At 33.1% G+C, this 19,419-nt stretch overlaps 1 protein-coding gene across 4 annotated transcripts in view; it reads left to right on the forward strand.

Moving 5' to 3' along the window:
• The window catches only part of COG5 (component of oligomeric golgi complex 5), a 275,480-nt gene that overhangs the window by 208,007 nt on the left and 48,054 nt on the right, over nt 1-19,419 (forward strand). For all 4 annotated transcript variants that reach the window (XM_036230277.1, XM_016145849.2, XM_016145848.2 and 1 more), the window contains exons 13-14: nt 4,207-4,368; nt 6,261-6,360. In XM_036230277.1, the coding sequence (XP_036086170.1) occupies nt 4,207-4,368; nt 6,261-6,360 (262 nt within the window). The remainder of the gene's footprint in view (nt 1-4,206; nt 4,369-6,260; nt 6,361-19,419) is intronic.

The raw sequence follows: 19,419 nt of genomic DNA on the forward strand, positions 1-19,419 counted from the left end.
TGATTGGTATGGACATTTTAACAATGTTAATTTTTCTATCCAAGTGGTATATGATTCCACTTATTAGTGTCTTCTTCAATTTCTTACTTCACTGTCTTACAATTTTCTGAGTACCAGTCTTTTTCTTCCTTGGTTAAATTTATTCCTAGGTATTTTTTTTTTTTGGATGCAATTTTAAATGCGATTGTTTTAATATCTTTCTCATAGATCATTATTGGTGTATAAAATGCAACCAGTTTCTGAATATTAATTTTGTACACTGCTACTTTACTGAATTTATGAGTTCTAGTAGTTTTTGGGTAGACTCTTTAGGTTTCCCTTTATTTAGTATCATGTCATCTGCAAATAATGACAGTTTTACTTCATCCTTTCCAATTTGGATGCCTTTTATTTGTCCGATTTCTGTGGCGAGGACTTCCAGGAGTTATCATTTAATGGGTACAGTTTCAGTATGGGATGATGAAAAAGTTCTGAATATGGATGGTAGTGATGAATGCCATAATGCTTAATGCCACTGAACTGCACACTTAAAAATGGCTAAAATCTCAAAGTTTATGTTATATGTATTTTATCACAATAAAAATTTAAGCAAATCTAGAAATGTATGTTTACCCCCAAAATTATATACAAATGTTTATAATAGCATTGTTCATAATAACCCCAAACTAGAAACAACCCAGATGTCCAGTTAACAAACAAATGGATAGGTATAACCATGCACTGGAATACTATTCAGCCATAAAAAGAAATGAAGTACTGATAGTGCTACAAACTTGACTGAATTTTGAAAACATGCTAACTGCAAGAAGCCAGTCACAGAAACCACAATCTATATGACCCAATTCATATGAAAAACCAAGAGAGTAAAATCTATAATGATACAAAGTAGGTTAGTGGTTGCTTAGGGCTGGAGATAGGGTGAGGTGGCTAAAAGTGTTAGGGCTCCAGAGTATGAAGTAGGTTTGTGAGATGATAGAAATGTTCTAAATTCAAGTATGGTAATTGTTGCTGATATCTATAAATATGCCAGAAATCATTGAATTATACACTTTAAATGGTTGAATGTGAATATATGTGAATTATATCTCAGTGAAGCAGTTTTTAAATAAGAGAATGGGAAAGGAGGAAGTAGATTCAGTTTTTCTGAGAAGTTTTGATGTGAAAAAAGGAACAAAGCTACTTCTTTCTTTGAGATAATAGGAAAATCATAGGGAATAATATGGTATAACCATGAAAAAGCTAGAAAATGAAAAAAAGAGAAAAAGCTAGAGAAGGTCATTGACAAAGGTTATTGCCAGGGGTTTTGGTCTTACTGTAGAGGTAAATGGTCCCCTATAGAGAGTGAAGGGCTGCAAAATAAGAATTTCATGTTAATAGCTTGAGCTTCAGGTTTCTTGAAATTAAGAGGTTTCCATAAATGTTTGATAGATACAATTTACTTTTTCTCTGCAATATATTTGGGTAGCTTAGCAGCAAATTCAGAGAGCATCTAAATAAAGTTTTCTTAATAAAAGTTTTGAAGGAAAAATGAGGATGCTAATGAGAGCACCATGAAATGGTTGGCTGTGGATAAGAAGGACATAATATAATACCTGGTGAACTGCTGGAGGATGAGCATAGGAAAGAGATCTGTAGCATTGATTGCAATTTAGGTCAAAGATCTAGTTCTTTTGAGTAAAATCTAGCATTTTTATTGATATACAAAGACCAGTATGATTTATTCTATCTGTTTACTTTTTGACTTCATCTTGTACTACTTACTCTCCTGTCCTCTAACCATAGCCAGGTATGGTCCTTTCTCAGGACATTCGCACTTGTTGTTCTCTCCTTATAGAAAGCTCTTTCTTACCTTGGACATCTGTATAACTTCCTCTCTCTTTTCCCTCAGGTCTTTTCAGTGAGTCTTCTCTTGCTTCACCCTCTCTAAAATTGGGTGAAAAAATGAGATAAAGACCTAAACATATTCTCTCTGGCTTCTTGCTTTATTTTTTCTCAGAATTTATGCCTCTATCATAGTCCATATTTAGTTCATTTAAAATGCTCTATTTATTTATTTATTTATTTATTTATTTTTGCATATCTGTCATTAATATGTATACTTTAGGAGAACAGATAATTTTTTTTTTATGCCTACAGCACCTAGTCTTCCTAGGTAGTCTTCCATCCAAGTACTAACCAGGCCTAACCTTGCTTAGCTTCTGAGATCGGACATTGGGCTTGTTCAGGGTGTCATGGCCATAGACCATGGACCATGGGTCCACTGGGGTGCCAACCCAGTACCTTCTGTGTGTAAAGCAGAGGTGCTAACTGCTACACTATGGAACCACGTCCAACAGATAATTTTTTAAACTGACTTCACTGCTACATTTCCTGCACTTAGGAAGTTCCTGGCAAATGGTAGAGACTTAATAGTATTCGTAGGTGGGAAAGAAATAGAGGAGAGAGGGGATGTGGAAAGTTGTCCTTAAACTTGGGGATCTTAGAGTTGAAACAGTTCAAAATGCTAACTCAGATATGGAAGCTCCATAGTAAAGTTAGAATAAACATAGACTTCTAACACAGGACAGATTTTAGAACAGTTACCTATTTGACATTGTAGACACCAAGGATCCTCACAGATTTGGAGAACAGGAAGAGTGTTAGTACTTATAATTCAGTGCTGAAATTTTTATGTTAGAGGGAAGTTTCTTAAGGTTAGTAAATGAGAGGAGGAAAAATGAGACATTTAAATAGATGGCATGAACTTCAATGGAGGATTTACCCAGGCAGATTTAGACACTAGTTCTTCACTGTTCCCATTGGTCTGTGTTCAGCTATTATAGAAGTTATTATAATTAGCAATTTACTTACATTTCTTTACTAACACTGTAAAACACTTTTAATCTATATCTTCCTAGCACTTAACAGGGGCCTGATACATAGTATTCTTAGTAAGTATGAGCTGAGTAAAATACTTATTGAATTAGAAAGTATTGCTGTAACTGTGGAATTACGGTGTAGGAGCCAAGCGCATTCTGCCTCTAGGTCTTGTCAGTTAATCAGAAAGAGTAGGAAAGGAGAAAGCCATGTTGTATATACATGAAGGAGCAGATCAGGTTAATACTTAAGATAAGTATTATCTTAAGATATATGTGGGATATAAACCTAAAAACAACAAACAACAAACAAACAAGATGTACAAACAGAGACCCATGGACATGGACAGTAGACTGGTGGTTACCAGAGAGTGGGAGGGATGGGAGAGGGGGAAATAAATGGGGTGAAAGGGGTCAAATATGTGGTGACAAAAAGAAACCCAACTATGGGTGGTGAACACACAATATATATAGCTGTTGAATTGTACAGCTGAAACTTACTAGATTTTGTTAACCAATGTCACTATAAAAAAAAAGTGGTAGAGCTGGTAAAAGGATCATAAACAGGTATAATGTGAGAAGATGTGAAATTAACTATAGGAGTAAGAAAGCAGATAGAAATAATGGTTATAAACTTGATAGTAATTGTCAGAGGAAATCTATAAGACCCAATAATTAGACCACTAAATGAAAATTGACACAAATAATTGAAGACAAGGGAAGAGTAAGAAGGAAAGAAATATTTAGTAAGTTAAATTTTAGTTTATAAAGAATATTGTAAAACAAATTAGCTTAGAACTTCAGTTGGGAGTATCTTTGTGATTGTAGGACTTTAACAAATACTTATTTGCCTTCATTCTTGTTGGCAACAGTTTTAGCACATGAGGACTGATAAAAACCTAGACTTATATGTATGCTTTTCTCTTAGTCAGTAAACTTTATGGGTAAAAAGGATTGAGCTAGTGGAACAGGTCTCTGCAGACTTGCCTGTCTTGTGTATGTGTTAATACTCTATGAAAAGAGGATTTGCAAAGTAGAGGCATAGCCCCATTAGAATAAGCTTTTAGTGTTATTTAAGTTTCAAGTAACAGACTTATTACTTTATTGGATACTAGTGCATATTATATTACATTTATACTTAGGATTGACATTAAAATGTTTAGTCCTTAATATATGTTTAATTATGAAATTATTTCTAACAATATACATTTTAAACAATTTTTCCTTTTCTCTTTATAGAGTTACATCTTATTTAAGAGAGAAGTTTTTTTTGTTTTTGTTTTTGTTTTTTAAGAAAAGTACTTACAGCCTGATACAGTAGCATTCATTTTTAATAAATTCTGTCCCACAGTCCAGAAAAGGCTTTGAAAGACTCGCTACAACCCTATGAGGCAGCTTATCTCTCAAAATCCTTATCTCGACTCTTTGATCCTATCAACTTGGTTTTCCCCACTGGTGGTCGTAATCCTCCTTCTGCAGATGAGCTTGAAGGTATCATTAAAACTATAGCAAGGTATGTATTTTTTATATAATGACATGTCATAAATAGCTTGCCATGTCTGCTCGTCATGTATGATAACAGTGTATTTTCAGTTTATCTCAAATTATTCAAGTAATTAGTCCTGCAATTAAATCAAGAGTTTTGCAGTGAATGAGAACATGTAAAGAAAGTACTTGAGATTCCAATTAGTACAACCATTTAAGTACAGTCTAAAAATAGTCTCTTCTAATTATTCTGTATCTTGTCAATGGTGCAAAGTAAACTTAAGTCTTTATGTTATAGTAAAGTTCTAGTATTGCACAGTAAAGAAAGTGTAACTATAGTTTTACAATTTGAGAAGCTAAAGCATAGAGGATAATGTTTCTTATCTTAAATTCAGAAAGTACCTCATGGCATGCACAGGATTATAATCCTGACTAGTTTATTTGTGTTTGCTATTTTAAGCTTTCTAAATGAATGTGTTAGCTTTTAAAACTCTCAAGAGGGAAGGTATTCCAACAGAGGTGCCACCTAAATGCTTACAGATAATGTAATTATACTGTTGCCTTTAGACATTTACAGTAACTCAGATTAATTTGCAGTTGACTATCTCATTCCTGTCGTGGCTAATAAGTTGTCATAATAGTAGGTCTGTACATTTGATGTGAATATTTTGAGGAGTAAAAATAGTGGTTAGCCAATATAGGACCAAGGTATAGAAATGTCTAGATTCTTTTAGACTATTAATTTGACAACGATGATTCTGAGGCATGGGAGAATAAGACTAAGAAGCCTCAGGTATAATATACACATAAGCTGCATATATACCTACACAGTGTCTAAATTGCCCAGTATCTTGATCCCAAATCTCTCCAAAAGTCCTGACTCTGGATTTTTTTTTTTTTTTTAACCCTAATGTGTTTGTAATCTGTTGGGCATGGCCATGACAAAACAGCACTGGATTCAACTTGATCTCTTTGACCTGCTTATAGAAATATTAAAGAGGCATCTCTCCATCCCTCTATGCAGCTTGACAATGCTGTAATCAAATATAATGTGGAGCTTATAGAAGCATAAGTATGCCTGTGTTTAGAATTTAAATGTGAACATTAATAATATTATGTCTCACTATTATATGAAAGGATATTTGTGTTGTTTCAAAGTGCTTCATTTTCTTCATAAAGAGAATCTTGTAAGTGCCAAGATTTATTCTACTTCAGAGATAATAATTACTTTTCCTGCTTTCTACCTGTATTGTGGGTTTTCATGCAACTTTTAACTCTTAATATTCTTTCCATGGTCTTTGTAAACACTTTTCATTGTTGTTATTGGTAGTTAGCTCAAATATCCCAATTAATTCAATGTTAAAGTTGAAAATAGCCATAACAAAAAAATACTTAAAGAATTCAAATTTTAAAATTTCAAATTCTTGTTATGCTTTATATTTAAAAAAGCGACTCTACACAAAATAGCTTGAATTGGCATACTTTCTATAAAAACTGAGTATCTTTATATATTGTGTAATTTATATGTTTAGCCTATGTCCTTCCAAGGTCATCGTTTCCACACAAGAGCTATCATTTCCTTGCAGATGTCTGTGATATGCAGTGTCTCTAATTGTATTATCAAAAGTGCTACTTTTAAAATCTGTACACAATTTACTCTCTTATTCACAGCCAGAACCCACATATGACGTACTTTTATTAATGAGAAACTGGTCATTAACCAAGCCATCACAAAATACTTTTTTCTAATGCTGTATTTAGGAGGGAAAATGAAAGAACACAACCAGTTCTTAGAAGCAGTTAGTGAAATCTATAAAAAGAATCACCATTTTGCTTATTGGTCTTAGGTTTATATGTTGTTCTTTACTTTGTTGATGAACTATGCTGCTAATAATTAAAGTCTATTTTTGTTTTCTCCAGTGAACTAAATGTAGCTGCTGTTGATGCAAACCTCACATTAGCTGTGTCAAAAAACGTGGCAAAGACCATCCAGTTATACGGCGTAAAATCAGAACAGCTTGTAAGTGATATCTTTCCTGTAACTTTCATGATTATGTTGAAAATGACTAATTAGACAGTACTTGACTAACTATAAATATTGAATTGACTAAATTTACTGGCATTTTTACTTTAATGACCTTTTGAAACTTTCTGATGAATTTAAACCAGAAACAAATGTTACATCTATTTTAAAAATGGCCCTTCTACCATTGTTATACTTTCAGAATGCATGCAGGTTTTATAAGACTTAAAAAAAAAAAAAAATGCATGTGCCACTCTCTGGGCTAACTATGTATGTTTTAAAATATATTTTAGATTGATCAAATTTTCTCTTTCATGTGACCACTCACTGCAGATATTCATGCACTTGTTACCTAGAGTGAAATTAACTTGAACTGTTAGAAAACGATTGGAGGAACTGAAGTGCTTAAAATTGTAATAGAAAAATGTTCTAACCCCAGAGCATGGAAGTTTGACCCTAAAATTTTTCTGCTTGAAATGAAAACAATAGTTATGTGACTAAAATTCCCTTAATTCTGTACATTAATGTATTAAAATTGAGCATGTACATTTAACTAGTATGTTTATGCTAACTGAAATCTGAAAAATAGAGTTCATTATTTTTAACTGCCATTGATAAACTAATTTTAGAGAATATGCCAAAATTTGATATCTCTACTATCTTTATAGGGTAGCCAAAGGTGTTTTCTGTTTAGCCTCACTGACTGCTCTCAACTAAAATATTGTAAAATAAAATAATCTTGTTTTACCTACGTCCTAGTAGTTCTAGTTAGTACTGTAATAATTTTTAGGGTAGGTTGATAGCAAGTTAACTGAAGGAATTTGTGTAAAATGATTCTTAATGATAACAGTATATTATAAGGCTTCCTACTTTCAGCTCCAAAGGATGGCCAGATTGGGTTTGCCTATTAATATGGTGCTATTTTCCATTCAATTGTACTTGCAGCCTTGACAAATAATTTAGAAGCATCTTTTTTTAAACTTTGTTTATTGAAAACTGGCCCTACAGAGACTGTCAAAGCTCTTTGTAGGTAATTAGATGACTAATTTTTCTCTCAGGCTTTTTTTTATAGAAGCTTTATTATGTTCATTGCTTTTTAAAAAATATGGTTTATTTTTATAAATGAAATTAAGTATTATATCCAGTAGAGTTAGTGTAATTACTAAAGATGTCAGGAAAATAATCCTTATAGATGGTCCCACTTCAGGAAAACAGTATAAGGAAGAACCAGCATGTATAATAAGGAAGTATTTTGCTTTTCTGTGGCAGGAGACAGTGGTAATGGTAACTTGTGACTTCAGTTAAGGCAATAATGACAAAAGGCATTAACAAAATTAAAATATAGCAACAAACATCTGATTGAAATGATACTGTTGGCCAAATAGTCTGCGACCCTAAATTACTCAGGCCTACCAAACCAACTATGCTAAAGGTTAACAGCATGTCATTGACTTTAAAAATTTTTAAGTGAAATGTTTATTTTTCGGCTTTTATTTTAGTGTGTGAAGAAAGCCTGAGCATTAAATAAGAGTACAAAGGGTATCATTTGCTTGCAAGCAATTGTAAAAATACATTATTAATGACAAGTAACATTTTACTGTTTATCTTTTATTTTTTGGCTGATAATAACAATATTTCTGGTACTGCTCTATGTTTTTAAATTTGACCTATTTTATTGTTTGATCTTGCTATATACCTATTCTTTTATTTCTCTGAAAACAGGAAAGTTGCCAAAATTAAGTTTTTAGTGGGAGAAAGTCTTGAAACAGATTTTTAAGTAGACTATTCTATCTGTAAATGGAAATGTTGACTTGAAATTTGGTATGATAAAGTCTAAAAATGGAGGATTTTTTTATAAATGAAAAATTTAAGCCTCAAGTCCACAGGTTGAAAAGTGTCAGAAATCAGACCATTAATGTAATGTTCAAGTAGTGAGATAAAGAAAAGCTAGAGTTTTAAAGGCAAACATGTTTTCAAAAAGGATGACTTGAAAATACAAAACTTGAAATGTAGAATGAGCAGCTTTCCAAGGTCCTAAATTTATTTCCCTAAGTGTTAGTTGTGGAACTTTCTTGGCTCTTAGAACATTTTCATATACATAATATAACTTTAATTCACATCAGGATAAAGGCTCATAAAAGGATTTTTTTCAAGTTAGCACTTACTGTGGATCATCCTTATGATCATTTAAATTCTATATGTATCTGGATATATTCTTCCACATGTCTACGAAAACTGCATGTTGTTTCTTTTCATCCTTATTATTTTAATGTTCTAGGGCAGCAGTCCCCCAACCTTTGTGGCACTGGGGACTGGTGCTTCTATGAGAATCTAATGCCTGATGATTTGAGGTGGAGCCGAGGCAGCGATGCTAGCTCTGGGGGGTGGCTGCAAATACAGATGAAACTTTGCTGCTAGCAGGCCACTCACCTCCTACTGTGTAGCCCCGTTTCTAACAGGCCAACCCCTGTCCTAGGGTAAGGTAGAATATAACATATATAAATTATACATGTAGTACATTTATATGCTCATAACAATCCAAAGTTATTTTATCATTATACATGTATGTATTATTTTTGTAAGGCTTTTCTGTTTATTAATCACTGAAATCATAGGTCACACAAGACTAAACCTCTATAGGGAGAAATTCTTAATTTTTTTTTTTTTTGTCTCTTAAATGGTACCAGAGAACTCATTTTTTAAGGTTAGGTTAAGGTCATAAAAATAACTACCAATATTAAGCATTTATGGTAGCTTAGATTAGGCCAAGCCATTTACATATATTTCTTTTATTTCACAACAGTCCTATGAAATGGAAGTAACAATACTTGCCACTACAAAATGTGGAATTGAGTCTGAGAAGTGTTAGTAGCATCAACAATATAGACTTAACAGTAGAATGCCAGCTAGCAATTATTGAAACTAACATTGAAACTCAGATTTGACTCTAGACCAAGCTTTAAAACTCTCTTGTAGAATATTTACACAGATGTCTTTCTTTTTTATTTAAGAAAAGTGGGTTTGTGGTATCTGTATTGTTTTGTGATTTACTTATTCACTTTCTGATATGACGTAGATATGACATAGAGGTCTGTGTCTCTGATTTTAATATATGTATAGTGTATTTTATTTTTATGTTATAGTTTATTTAATTTCTATGCTTTTAGTGGATAGCGTCTTAGTACATTTGGGCTGCTATAACAAAATGCCATAATCTGAGTAGCTTACGAACAACAACAATTTATTTCTTATAGTTTTGGAGGCTGGGAAGTCCAAGATCAAAGTACCAACACATTTGATGTCTGGTGAGAGCCTCTTTCATGGCTCATAGATGACCATCTTTTTCTCTGTAACCTTACAGGGTGGAAGGGGAAAATTTTTCTCAAACCTCTTTTATAAGGGCACTAATCCCATTCATGAGCATTCCACCCTTATGACCTAATCATGTCCCAAAGGTCCCACCTCCTAATACTATCATTAGGAATTATGGGGGTACAAACTCTCAGACAATAACGGATACTTAGATGGTTTAATAGTTTAATATAGTCTCCTTTGCAGACTGCCACTTCTCTGCCCAATCTATTATTGGCAAATATACTAATAAGTATTCCATTTAAAAGGTAAATTGTTAGGACATTTTCCAAAAATAACTGTTATCCCATGGTTTCAAGGGCTGACATCTAGAATCTTAGTGTATAAATGTCAAATGTTATAAACTGTGAGAAAGTAGATTGACAATTAATTAGGTTGCAGACCATTTGAAACAATACGGATGACATTTAAAGGGGGAGTTTCACCTTCAGTGCAGCTCAGTAGCTGTTATGAGGTCAATAGTTCTAGATGGCAGTAGAGTTTTTTAAAGCTTTATAAACACACATTTTATTCTTCGAATAATTTCATAAGTAATTTGGAGACTTGACATTCCTATAACGGAAGAAAACCTACATGTACGATATTTAAGTTATGATATGGAAACATATGAGTTCAACATTTTTAATTTTAAAAGGATTATTTAATGCAGATTTAAATGTCACATACCTGGATATTACCCCATATAATATCATATGGGAATAACACATGTTATCATTCAAATAAATACTGATTTTTTTAAAATATGAAATCACTGGAAAGAGTTTTTATATTGTATGCAAACAAATGAAACATATCAGTAGATTCTCTTGAACCAAATGCACTTTAGCTGTAATACAGATACACTTTGGATTAGCTACCCTCTTGATTCTTTAGACAACCTTCCACTCTTTCTTACATCTAAGTATTCTTATATTGGGCTATTTTAGGATCATTCCTTTTTTAAAAAAATAGCTCTGACTTGCTTCTCAGACTTGTGAAAGTTTGATTTTCTGGAGGCTATGCCAGATCAGTAGTAGTTGGTTATGCTTGTCTAATATTCAGTAGGCCATAGTGAAAACAGAAATATCAAATAATGGTTATTGTCAGTAGGAAATGTTTTCAGGAGAAAGTCAAATCTTCAAAGTTGTTGGTTAAAATCTGTCAAAATCTGAATTAATATTCTGTTGCCACAAGAATGTTGTATAACAGACAACTGCACAAACTGAGTGGCATATGATAGGCATTTATCACTCATACTTTTCAGGGCAGATGAGGGTCAGCTAGATGACTTTGCTGATTGGGGGTAAGCTTACTCACAGCAGGCTGGGTGCTGATCTAGGCTGGCTTTAATCATAGTTAACATTCTGCTCCGTTCTACATGTCTCTAATCCCACAAAAGTTTATCCCAGACTTGATCTCACTGAAGGCAGAGACATAAGAGAAAGTAGCCCTTTTAGTCTAGCTCATCAAAACAAACCATCCACAGTGCAATATTAAATAGCAGAGAATGTGGATGCAGAGAAGGATAAAGGATTAGGGCCAATTATGACATCTGTCACAAAGCCAAACTGGGAACGTGGCAACAACAAAAAAGAGAGCGCATAAATTTTTTTTTATTCTCAAAGGCCTATTCTCTCTTACAGACTCCTAATAGTATGTATTAAATTTTTTAATATGTATTTATTTATTTTATTGAGATATAATTGACTATAACATTATATTAATTTTGGGTACAACTCATAAATTTTTTTTCTCGTGGTAAAAACTTTTAAGATTTCCTCTCTTAATTAACAACTTTCAAATGTCCAGAACAGTGTTGTTAACTAGAGTCTCCCTGCTGTATATTATACCCCCAAGACTTATATATCATATAACTGGAAGTCTGTACCTTTTAACCGTCTTCACCCATTTCTGCCACCCTCCATCCCCTACCTCTAGCAACCATCAATCTATTTTCTGTGTCTGTGAGTGAGTTTGTGTTTTAATTTTTACATTCCACATATAAGTGATATACTGTATTTGTCTTTGTCAGATTTATTTTACTTAGCATAATGCCATCAGTGTCCATCCATGTTGTCACAAACGGCAGGATTTTCTTCTTTTTTTATAGCTGAATAATATTTCAGTGTACGTGTATATTTATTATATTTTCTTTATCCATTCATCTGTCAACTGACACTGGTTGTTTCAATGTCTTAACTAGTGTAAATAATACTGCAGTGAATATAGGGATGCAGATATGTTTTTGAGATAGTGATTTCATTTTTTTCAGATAAATACCTAGAAGTAGAATTACCAGCTCATATGGTTGTTCTTTTTTAATTTTGTGAGGAACCTCCATACTGTTTTCCAAAGTGCTGCACCAATTAACATTCCCACCAGCAGTGCACATGGGTCTCCCTTTTCTCTACATCTTCACCAACACTTGTTATTTCTTGGCTTTTTCGATAGTAGCCATTCTGACAGGCATGAGATGATATTCTTATTTTGGCTTTGATTTGCATTTTCGTGATAATTAGTAATGCTGAGCAACTCTTCATGTACTTGTTGGCCATTTGTTTGTCTTCTTTGAAAAATGTGTTCAGATCCTCTGCCTATTTTTTAATTGGATTGTTCATTTTCTTGCTATTGAGTTATATGAGTTCTTTATATATTTTGGGTATTAACCTCATATACATGATTGGCACATTTTTCCAAGTGTATATTAAATTTATAACATTTGACTATCGATTCATAGCCAAAGAAGACAAAATTATTACTATGGTAAATCACTTAATAATTATAATTTCAATATTACTTTAAGAAACTCATTACTCTTTTTCTGTATGACTTTATTTGATGATATATACATATCGACTCCTTATCACAATTTCTGATATTTATTGTCTAAAACCTGTCTAAAACCTCATTGCCACAGACATAAAACATTCAAATAAATATTTCCCTCTTCTATTTTTTATTTATATTTTTCATTACAAAATATACTTTTTTCCCCCTTTATTTCAGAATATGGAGTTTTTTCAGTCTGTGAATAGAATTTTTCATACCAACTTCAAGAAATACAAGTAATAGTTAGAAACCTGAAATTTTTCACTGCCATGGTAGCACTTCGATACTAGGAAGATTTTTTTAATGTTATTCAGCCTTTCTAGATGTTCTCATTGACAAGTTTAGTCTGAATTACCTGGTCCATTTTTACTAGAAATGGAAGTCTTAACACTATAGAGTCTTAAATCTTGTCAAGCATGGTAGTGACCAAGAAGAGCTTTTAATGTTATCCCTGTTCAAGCTATAGGAATGTAATTTAATTTCCTAATCTATCCTCCAAAATTATACTATTTGAAGTATGTTTCTGTCAGAAAAAGTTGTCAGCATTTAGTTGTGATCCAGTAGTAGCACACTCTTTCTTACCACACACAGACATACAAATACACATAACAGTAAAGCTGTAGCCACACTTACAAGAAATACAAAGAAAACCCACATTTACCTCCTAGGGCTGCTATAGGTGTCAGCCTAGTGTTAGAAGAGGCAGGATTCCCTTGCAAATGGAACCAAGGCCAAACATGCTCAGGAATTGGATCTGCAATATTCCAGTGTGATGGGATCTCTGAGGCACCAGCATTAGATATGGTTCTGAATTAGAGAGCTGTGGTGGTAGTAGTGGCGAGGGAACGGGCAACTGTAAAACCCCATGCACCAGGGACAAACAGAGAAAGAAGAAAAGACAAACACTTCCTTTTATAAATTAGGATACAAACTAAAATTCACTGCTATCTGTTGTCTTAATTGTCCTTTACTATATCATGCACAGAGCACAGTGTAAACAAAAAAGAGGTTCTACTGAAAGTAACTTCACAGGGTGATCTGATCATAAATTTCTAATTTGGCAGTCATGAGTAGTCACATCTCAAGTGCATAACTTCTTTAGTAAAAGTTTTATTTTTGCCTTAAGCAGGCCCTTGTTTCAGTACATCCACCTTTGAAATACCTCTTTTCAGACCCCTTAGAAAGGAAACCACCTTCAAGAGTCTTATTAACTATCCTGCAATCCAATCTCTGCCTTGCTTTCTCTCATCTTCATGTAATCTTTCTTCCCTCTTTAATTTCAAATGCAGAAAGAAGCTGGAAGTTTTGGAGATCTTGCTTCCCAGTGTATGTAATCTTTTTGGTTCAAATAAACTATATGAACTCTGTAAGTTTGGACTTTTTTTATATCAACAACACTCAACTCACTAGTATGAAGTTGTGCCAATTTACAATATTTTCAAGGCATACCTAAAAAATTATGGTGGGTATGGAAATTCTTTTCTCTGTGATAGAAATCAAGAATATCTCTTTCTTGGACAAATTTTTGTTGTTGTTTAATTATTTTTCAACATCTAAAGAGGTCTGTGAAAGGATTTCAGGGGATCTGTGAACCCCAGGAAATTATAAAATATGTGAATATTTTGGAAAAATGTAGTAACATTTCAAAGAGATCTATGACTCCATCTCCCAAAGTAACTGAAAAATATACCTGGAAAATCCACAAAATTTCGGAAAGTAAATAACATACTTTAAAGTAAATCCTGGGTCAAAAGGGAAATGTAAAGATACATTTTGAACTAAATAAAAATCAAAATATAAAGTATCATAGTTTGTGGGATACAATTATCTTAGGGAAATTCATAGCATTACATGCTTATATTGGGGAAGGGAGTAATTCTCAAGTTAGTGTTCTAATCTACCTCAAGAAACTGGGGGGGGGAGGGGAGAAAATTAAATCTATGTCAAGCAGAAAGAAGGAAATAATAAAGATGAGAGCAGAAATCAATAAATTGAAAACAGAAAACCAATAAAGAAAAATAAACAAATTTTTATGAGTTTATTTGAGCCAGACTGTCAACAGTTGCTGAGAAACAAGATCTCAAATGCTCTGGAGAGTGACAGTTTTGCATTTTCTTTTATACATTTGGAATTAAGGAGGGACTTAAGGAAGACTACACGAAGATGGGACAAAGTAAGGTTCAGAAGAATTAATGTGCTATCTTGAGCGTCGTTGTCTTTCGAGGGGCCTGGAAAAGAGCATTACTTCTGGCATTTCAAAAGTGTGTTAATCTAGATGCACCGGAAAATGGACAGGGCTTGGTTAAAAGCTTTTACTAAAGAAGTGTACAGGCTTCGGGTATGACTTCCTACCATGACCTGCCCAGTTGGGAATTTATGTGAGGTTATTTTCAGTTAGATTTATTACAACACTATTTTTTCATCCACAGATTATAAATGACTTGTGAAATCAGTGTACATGCAGAAGAGGAAAGACTTTCCCTCTACCATCCTAAGTTCCATAGCCGAGTCTGCGAAGTAAACTGACAGTAGAGAGAGTAACAGGGGGAAAAAGTATACAAATTTATTTTTTTCACTAGTATATGCTTGAGGGCATCATAGGAAAACAAAAAAAAGTGAATACCCCAAAAAGGGATGAGATTCGAGGGCTTATATTGTTGAGGCCGCCAGCCCCAGGAAGACACACAGACCACTGGAACTCAGTGAGTTATAGGAAACACTCTTTATTCAGCCAGCTGGGTCTGCCAGGGGTACACAGACTCCAAATTAAGCAGCCCCGAAATGTAGAGGTACAGGGTTTTTAACCCCAAAATCCCATTCTTCATTCTGTCTAAACACAAAGGTCTATCCTTTTATTCATTACCTGTCAACTCACAGGTCAGGTGAAATGAATAAACTGCAGTTTATATACATTCTTACATAGATGAATGTCACAAACATAATGTTGAGCAATATACATCTATATATAGATATCTATGTATAGATGTATACATACATAATAATATACCATCCCGAATGATTCTGTTTATATAAAGAAATCATCCTGGAGGAAGGAGGAGATGGTGATTGAGTTGGGACCTTAGGGGAGGGTTTTTAGAGTCTTAGTAATGTTTAATTTAAATTTTTTGTCAGCTTGTGGCTACAAGAGTTTTTTATTTGTGATAATTCATTTATCTGTATATTGATTTTTTTTATACATTTCTATCTTGGTTTTATGTTTCAATTAAAAATACTTGCATTGTATAGGGATGTGTATAGGTGGCACATAGGTGTATCTAGGTTTATAGAAGAATAATTCAATCTAGAACTTTAAAGGATATGAATGCTTTTATAAATTTTGGAAGATATTTATTGAATCTTTAATATTTAATAAACTAACCTTAAAAAAAATGAAAAAGGATACTAGGAAAAATGGAAATTCACCAGCCACCCACCTCTTCCTAGTTTAGACATCTAGGAACTTACTAAAATAAACTAACTAAAACTAAATTTAATATGTTGTACATTTTGGAAATTTGGAGCAAATAAAGGGATGTGAAGTGTCTGTGTACATGTAAGGCATTGTTTCTTGGACGTAGATTTCTTATTTTCACTTTTGTTAATTCAAAACAAATGTGAGCCCTTGCTGAGTGCCCTACTTAGTTGGGAAATCGAATTTCTAACTAATTCTAATAGCTTTCAAAGACTGACAGTAAGAACAGGGAATATTGAGTTCTAGAGAATTCAAATCCCCTTCTTTCTCAAGCATCCATAGAAAATGCTTCAAGAAAATATTGGTAGTTTGGGAACTTGGGTACACATTGGTAAGGGAAATACTTGTAGTATTATAAACATTTCTATGTGCTCATTTGGAAAAGTCTCTAAGATACATTAGACTAGGAAAAGAAGGTAAAAATAATATATGTAGTAGTATCACCTATAGTTAAATAAATATATAAGTAAATGCTGTTTTATGCTTTTTCTTTTTTCTTTTTTTCTGGGTCACAACAAGACAATGTTAGTATATGACTGTGGAGAATGGGACTGAGGATATATAGAACTTTTGGTTTTCAATTTATGCCTTTCAGTTCTATTTCAGTTTTTACCATATGCAAGTTTTTAACAGAAGAAATAATTTAACTATCACCCAAAAAGACTGGTCACACTTATTTGGGCTAAGGAGACAGATACATGTGGCTCAGGCTCTCGTAGCTGTTGAAGCAGTTTGGTTCCGGACTTTGATCATACCGTCTTAAAGTGGGACCTTCAACCCTGAGCTTTTAGTTCTCAAGACTCTGCTTCTTCAACCTTGCTAATATGCCTGCATTCCTGAATACTGAAAGACTATAGAGACTAATTCAGTGATCTGGCTTTCTTAGAATTCCTGTGACCCAGTCTAATATACTTGAGACTGTGACCTTAACTCTAGATGATTCCAGCCATTTCATTGCAAAATATAGGAAGGGCTTTGGCTTTCATTTTGAGTGAGAGGAAAGCCATTTATTGGCGTAACAAAGGAGAAGGAATTCCAACTCAAAAAGAAAGATTGAGTAGTTAAAAGTAATAGTAAGCTCAAATAATTGGTAAACATGTAGGTAAATCTAAGTCTTAATTGCATAAAATAAATAATAGTGACTAATTTAGGACATATAAACAAGATAGAACTAAAATACAGTTTCACATTAAAGTTTAAAGTGAGGAAGAGATAATCAATTTTAAAACATTCTAAAATGCTTGTATGGTTCAGGAGGACTATAAAGCCGTACAAATACTTTGACATAAATTAGGTATGCATTTTAACAATTAAATTATGACTACTGATGGAATAGAAATAGAATATATAACTTCTAAATGAATTGATGGAAAAATGAATAAAAAGAGATAAGCACCAGTTAAGTAAAAGGCTGATAAGTAAAAAATAAAAAAAATTTTTAAATCATACAAAAAGGTCCTAGTAAGATTGATTTCAAATATATCATTTATCATGATAAATGTAAATAGACTAAACTAGCTACTGACACATCTCAATTTGTATAGAATCTATAACTAAAGTTAACTTTGTATGATATTACCTACAACATAAGAATGTATAAAAGATGAATGTAAAGGAATGGAGAAAAAGTATTTCAGGCAAATACTAATTAAACAAAAGCTGATGTAACTATATTAACATGAGAAGGAGTAGACTATAAGGCAAAAAGCATCATTATTGATTAGGGGAGGAGTGTCACAAAATGAGAAAAGGAACAAATTTGCTAAGACTAACAAAACAGATAGAATTACAGAGAGAAAATGACAAACCCACTATCAAAACAGGAGATTGTCAGGTTAATGGAGTTAATCAGGACATAGTAGTAAGACTCCTCACACAATTATAGTCATTTATTGAAGACACAGACATAGAATGATACTGCTAGATTTTGTACATTAAGTTTCTAACTTTTTAGATAATCACTGATCTCATTCATGTAATTAACCTTTTTTTTCCTGGTTTGACACTGTAAACAGTACTATTAAGCATAATATATAGGAAAAAAGATTAATATAGAGAGAGCCTCATTAGAATGGAATTCAATAATGTAAAATTTTTATTATCAAGACTAGTTAAATTGAAATTTATCTTTAGACTATAACTTGTTATGAAAATTAATGCATACAGTATTATAGATTCAATTACATTAGAATTTACATCTCTAAAACTATGAAAATACTAGTGTATATACAAATATATAAGCTAATAATTATTTTTAGTAGTTTTTATTGGTGGCTAACTTAGGCTTTAATAGTCAGGTGCTGGGACTTTAGTTTTTCTATATCCCTGAGGGTAAAAGAAATTCTGTGATTTAAAATTTAGTCTGTACTAAATCCAATTACCCTAAATCAAAGAGGCCTTATTCTCTGTACTTTATGTATACATGAATAGCTTTTGTATTTATTAATAAATTAGTCATAGCATTTATTATTGAAAGATTGGAATGCTCAGTATACCTGACAGTGAATAGTTCTTTATTCTACAAAGAATTAAAAATATGCAGACTTGCAACTCTAAATTTAATTAACAAGGCCAGTGTTCAGGAACTAGTGATTGGTTGTGGGTAGGTGGAAATTCCATCTGTTGTTCAAAAGCATAAGGCCTTTTGAAGAAAAATAAAGTAAAAGCTCTCAATGATCCATTCTTAGCAAATTGTGTTTGTCTTCTTGTAGCTGCCAGCCCCCGAAAGACACACGGATTACCAGAACTCAGTGAGTTTTATAGGAAACACTCTTTATTCAGCCAGCTGGGTCTGCCAGGGGTATGCAGACCCCAAATTAAGCAGCCCCAAAATGTAGAGGTACAGGGTTTTTAAGCCCCAAACTCTATTCTTCATTCTGTCTGAACACAAAGGTCTATTTTTCTTCTATTCATTACCTGTCGACCCACAGGTCGGGTGTGCAAGCAAGGGTACAGAAGCAGAAAGCTTATTGTTAGAATGTTATGTTCCTATGTACAATAGCCTGTGTTCCCATGGCAGTAGCCATGTTCTCATGGGCTATAGCCAAGCAATAATTTCCTGCAAGCAATAAATTTCTAGCAGTCACTTTTCAGCCACCACAGCCTTCCCCACCCCCTGTAGTTATTGAATCCAATGTGCCAGGTAGAGGTTTGACTTAAAGGATAGGAACATGGAAAAGATGTACAAGAGGTTTCTAAGAAAGGTAGATTGATAAAAAGGGCTTTGTAACAGAAATACAGGGTATCTGAGCAATATAGCTTCAAATTACAAAGCTGTATTTTATTCCTGAGTGCTGGTCTTACACATTTCTCCTGTATAAACAAGATTTGATTTCATTTCCAGCTTTTGGTTACATGTTAACTGTTCAGAGAAAACCCATCTCAAGTTGTCATCTCTTTGATAA

The sequence above is a fragment of the Rousettus aegyptiacus genome, unplaced genomic scaffold (assembly GCF_014176215.1).
Source record: "Rousettus aegyptiacus isolate mRouAeg1 unplaced genomic scaffold, mRouAeg1.p scaffold_m13_p_13, whole genome shotgun sequence".
Taxonomy (NCBI): Eukaryota; Metazoa; Chordata; class Mammalia; order Chiroptera; family Pteropodidae; genus Rousettus; species Rousettus aegyptiacus.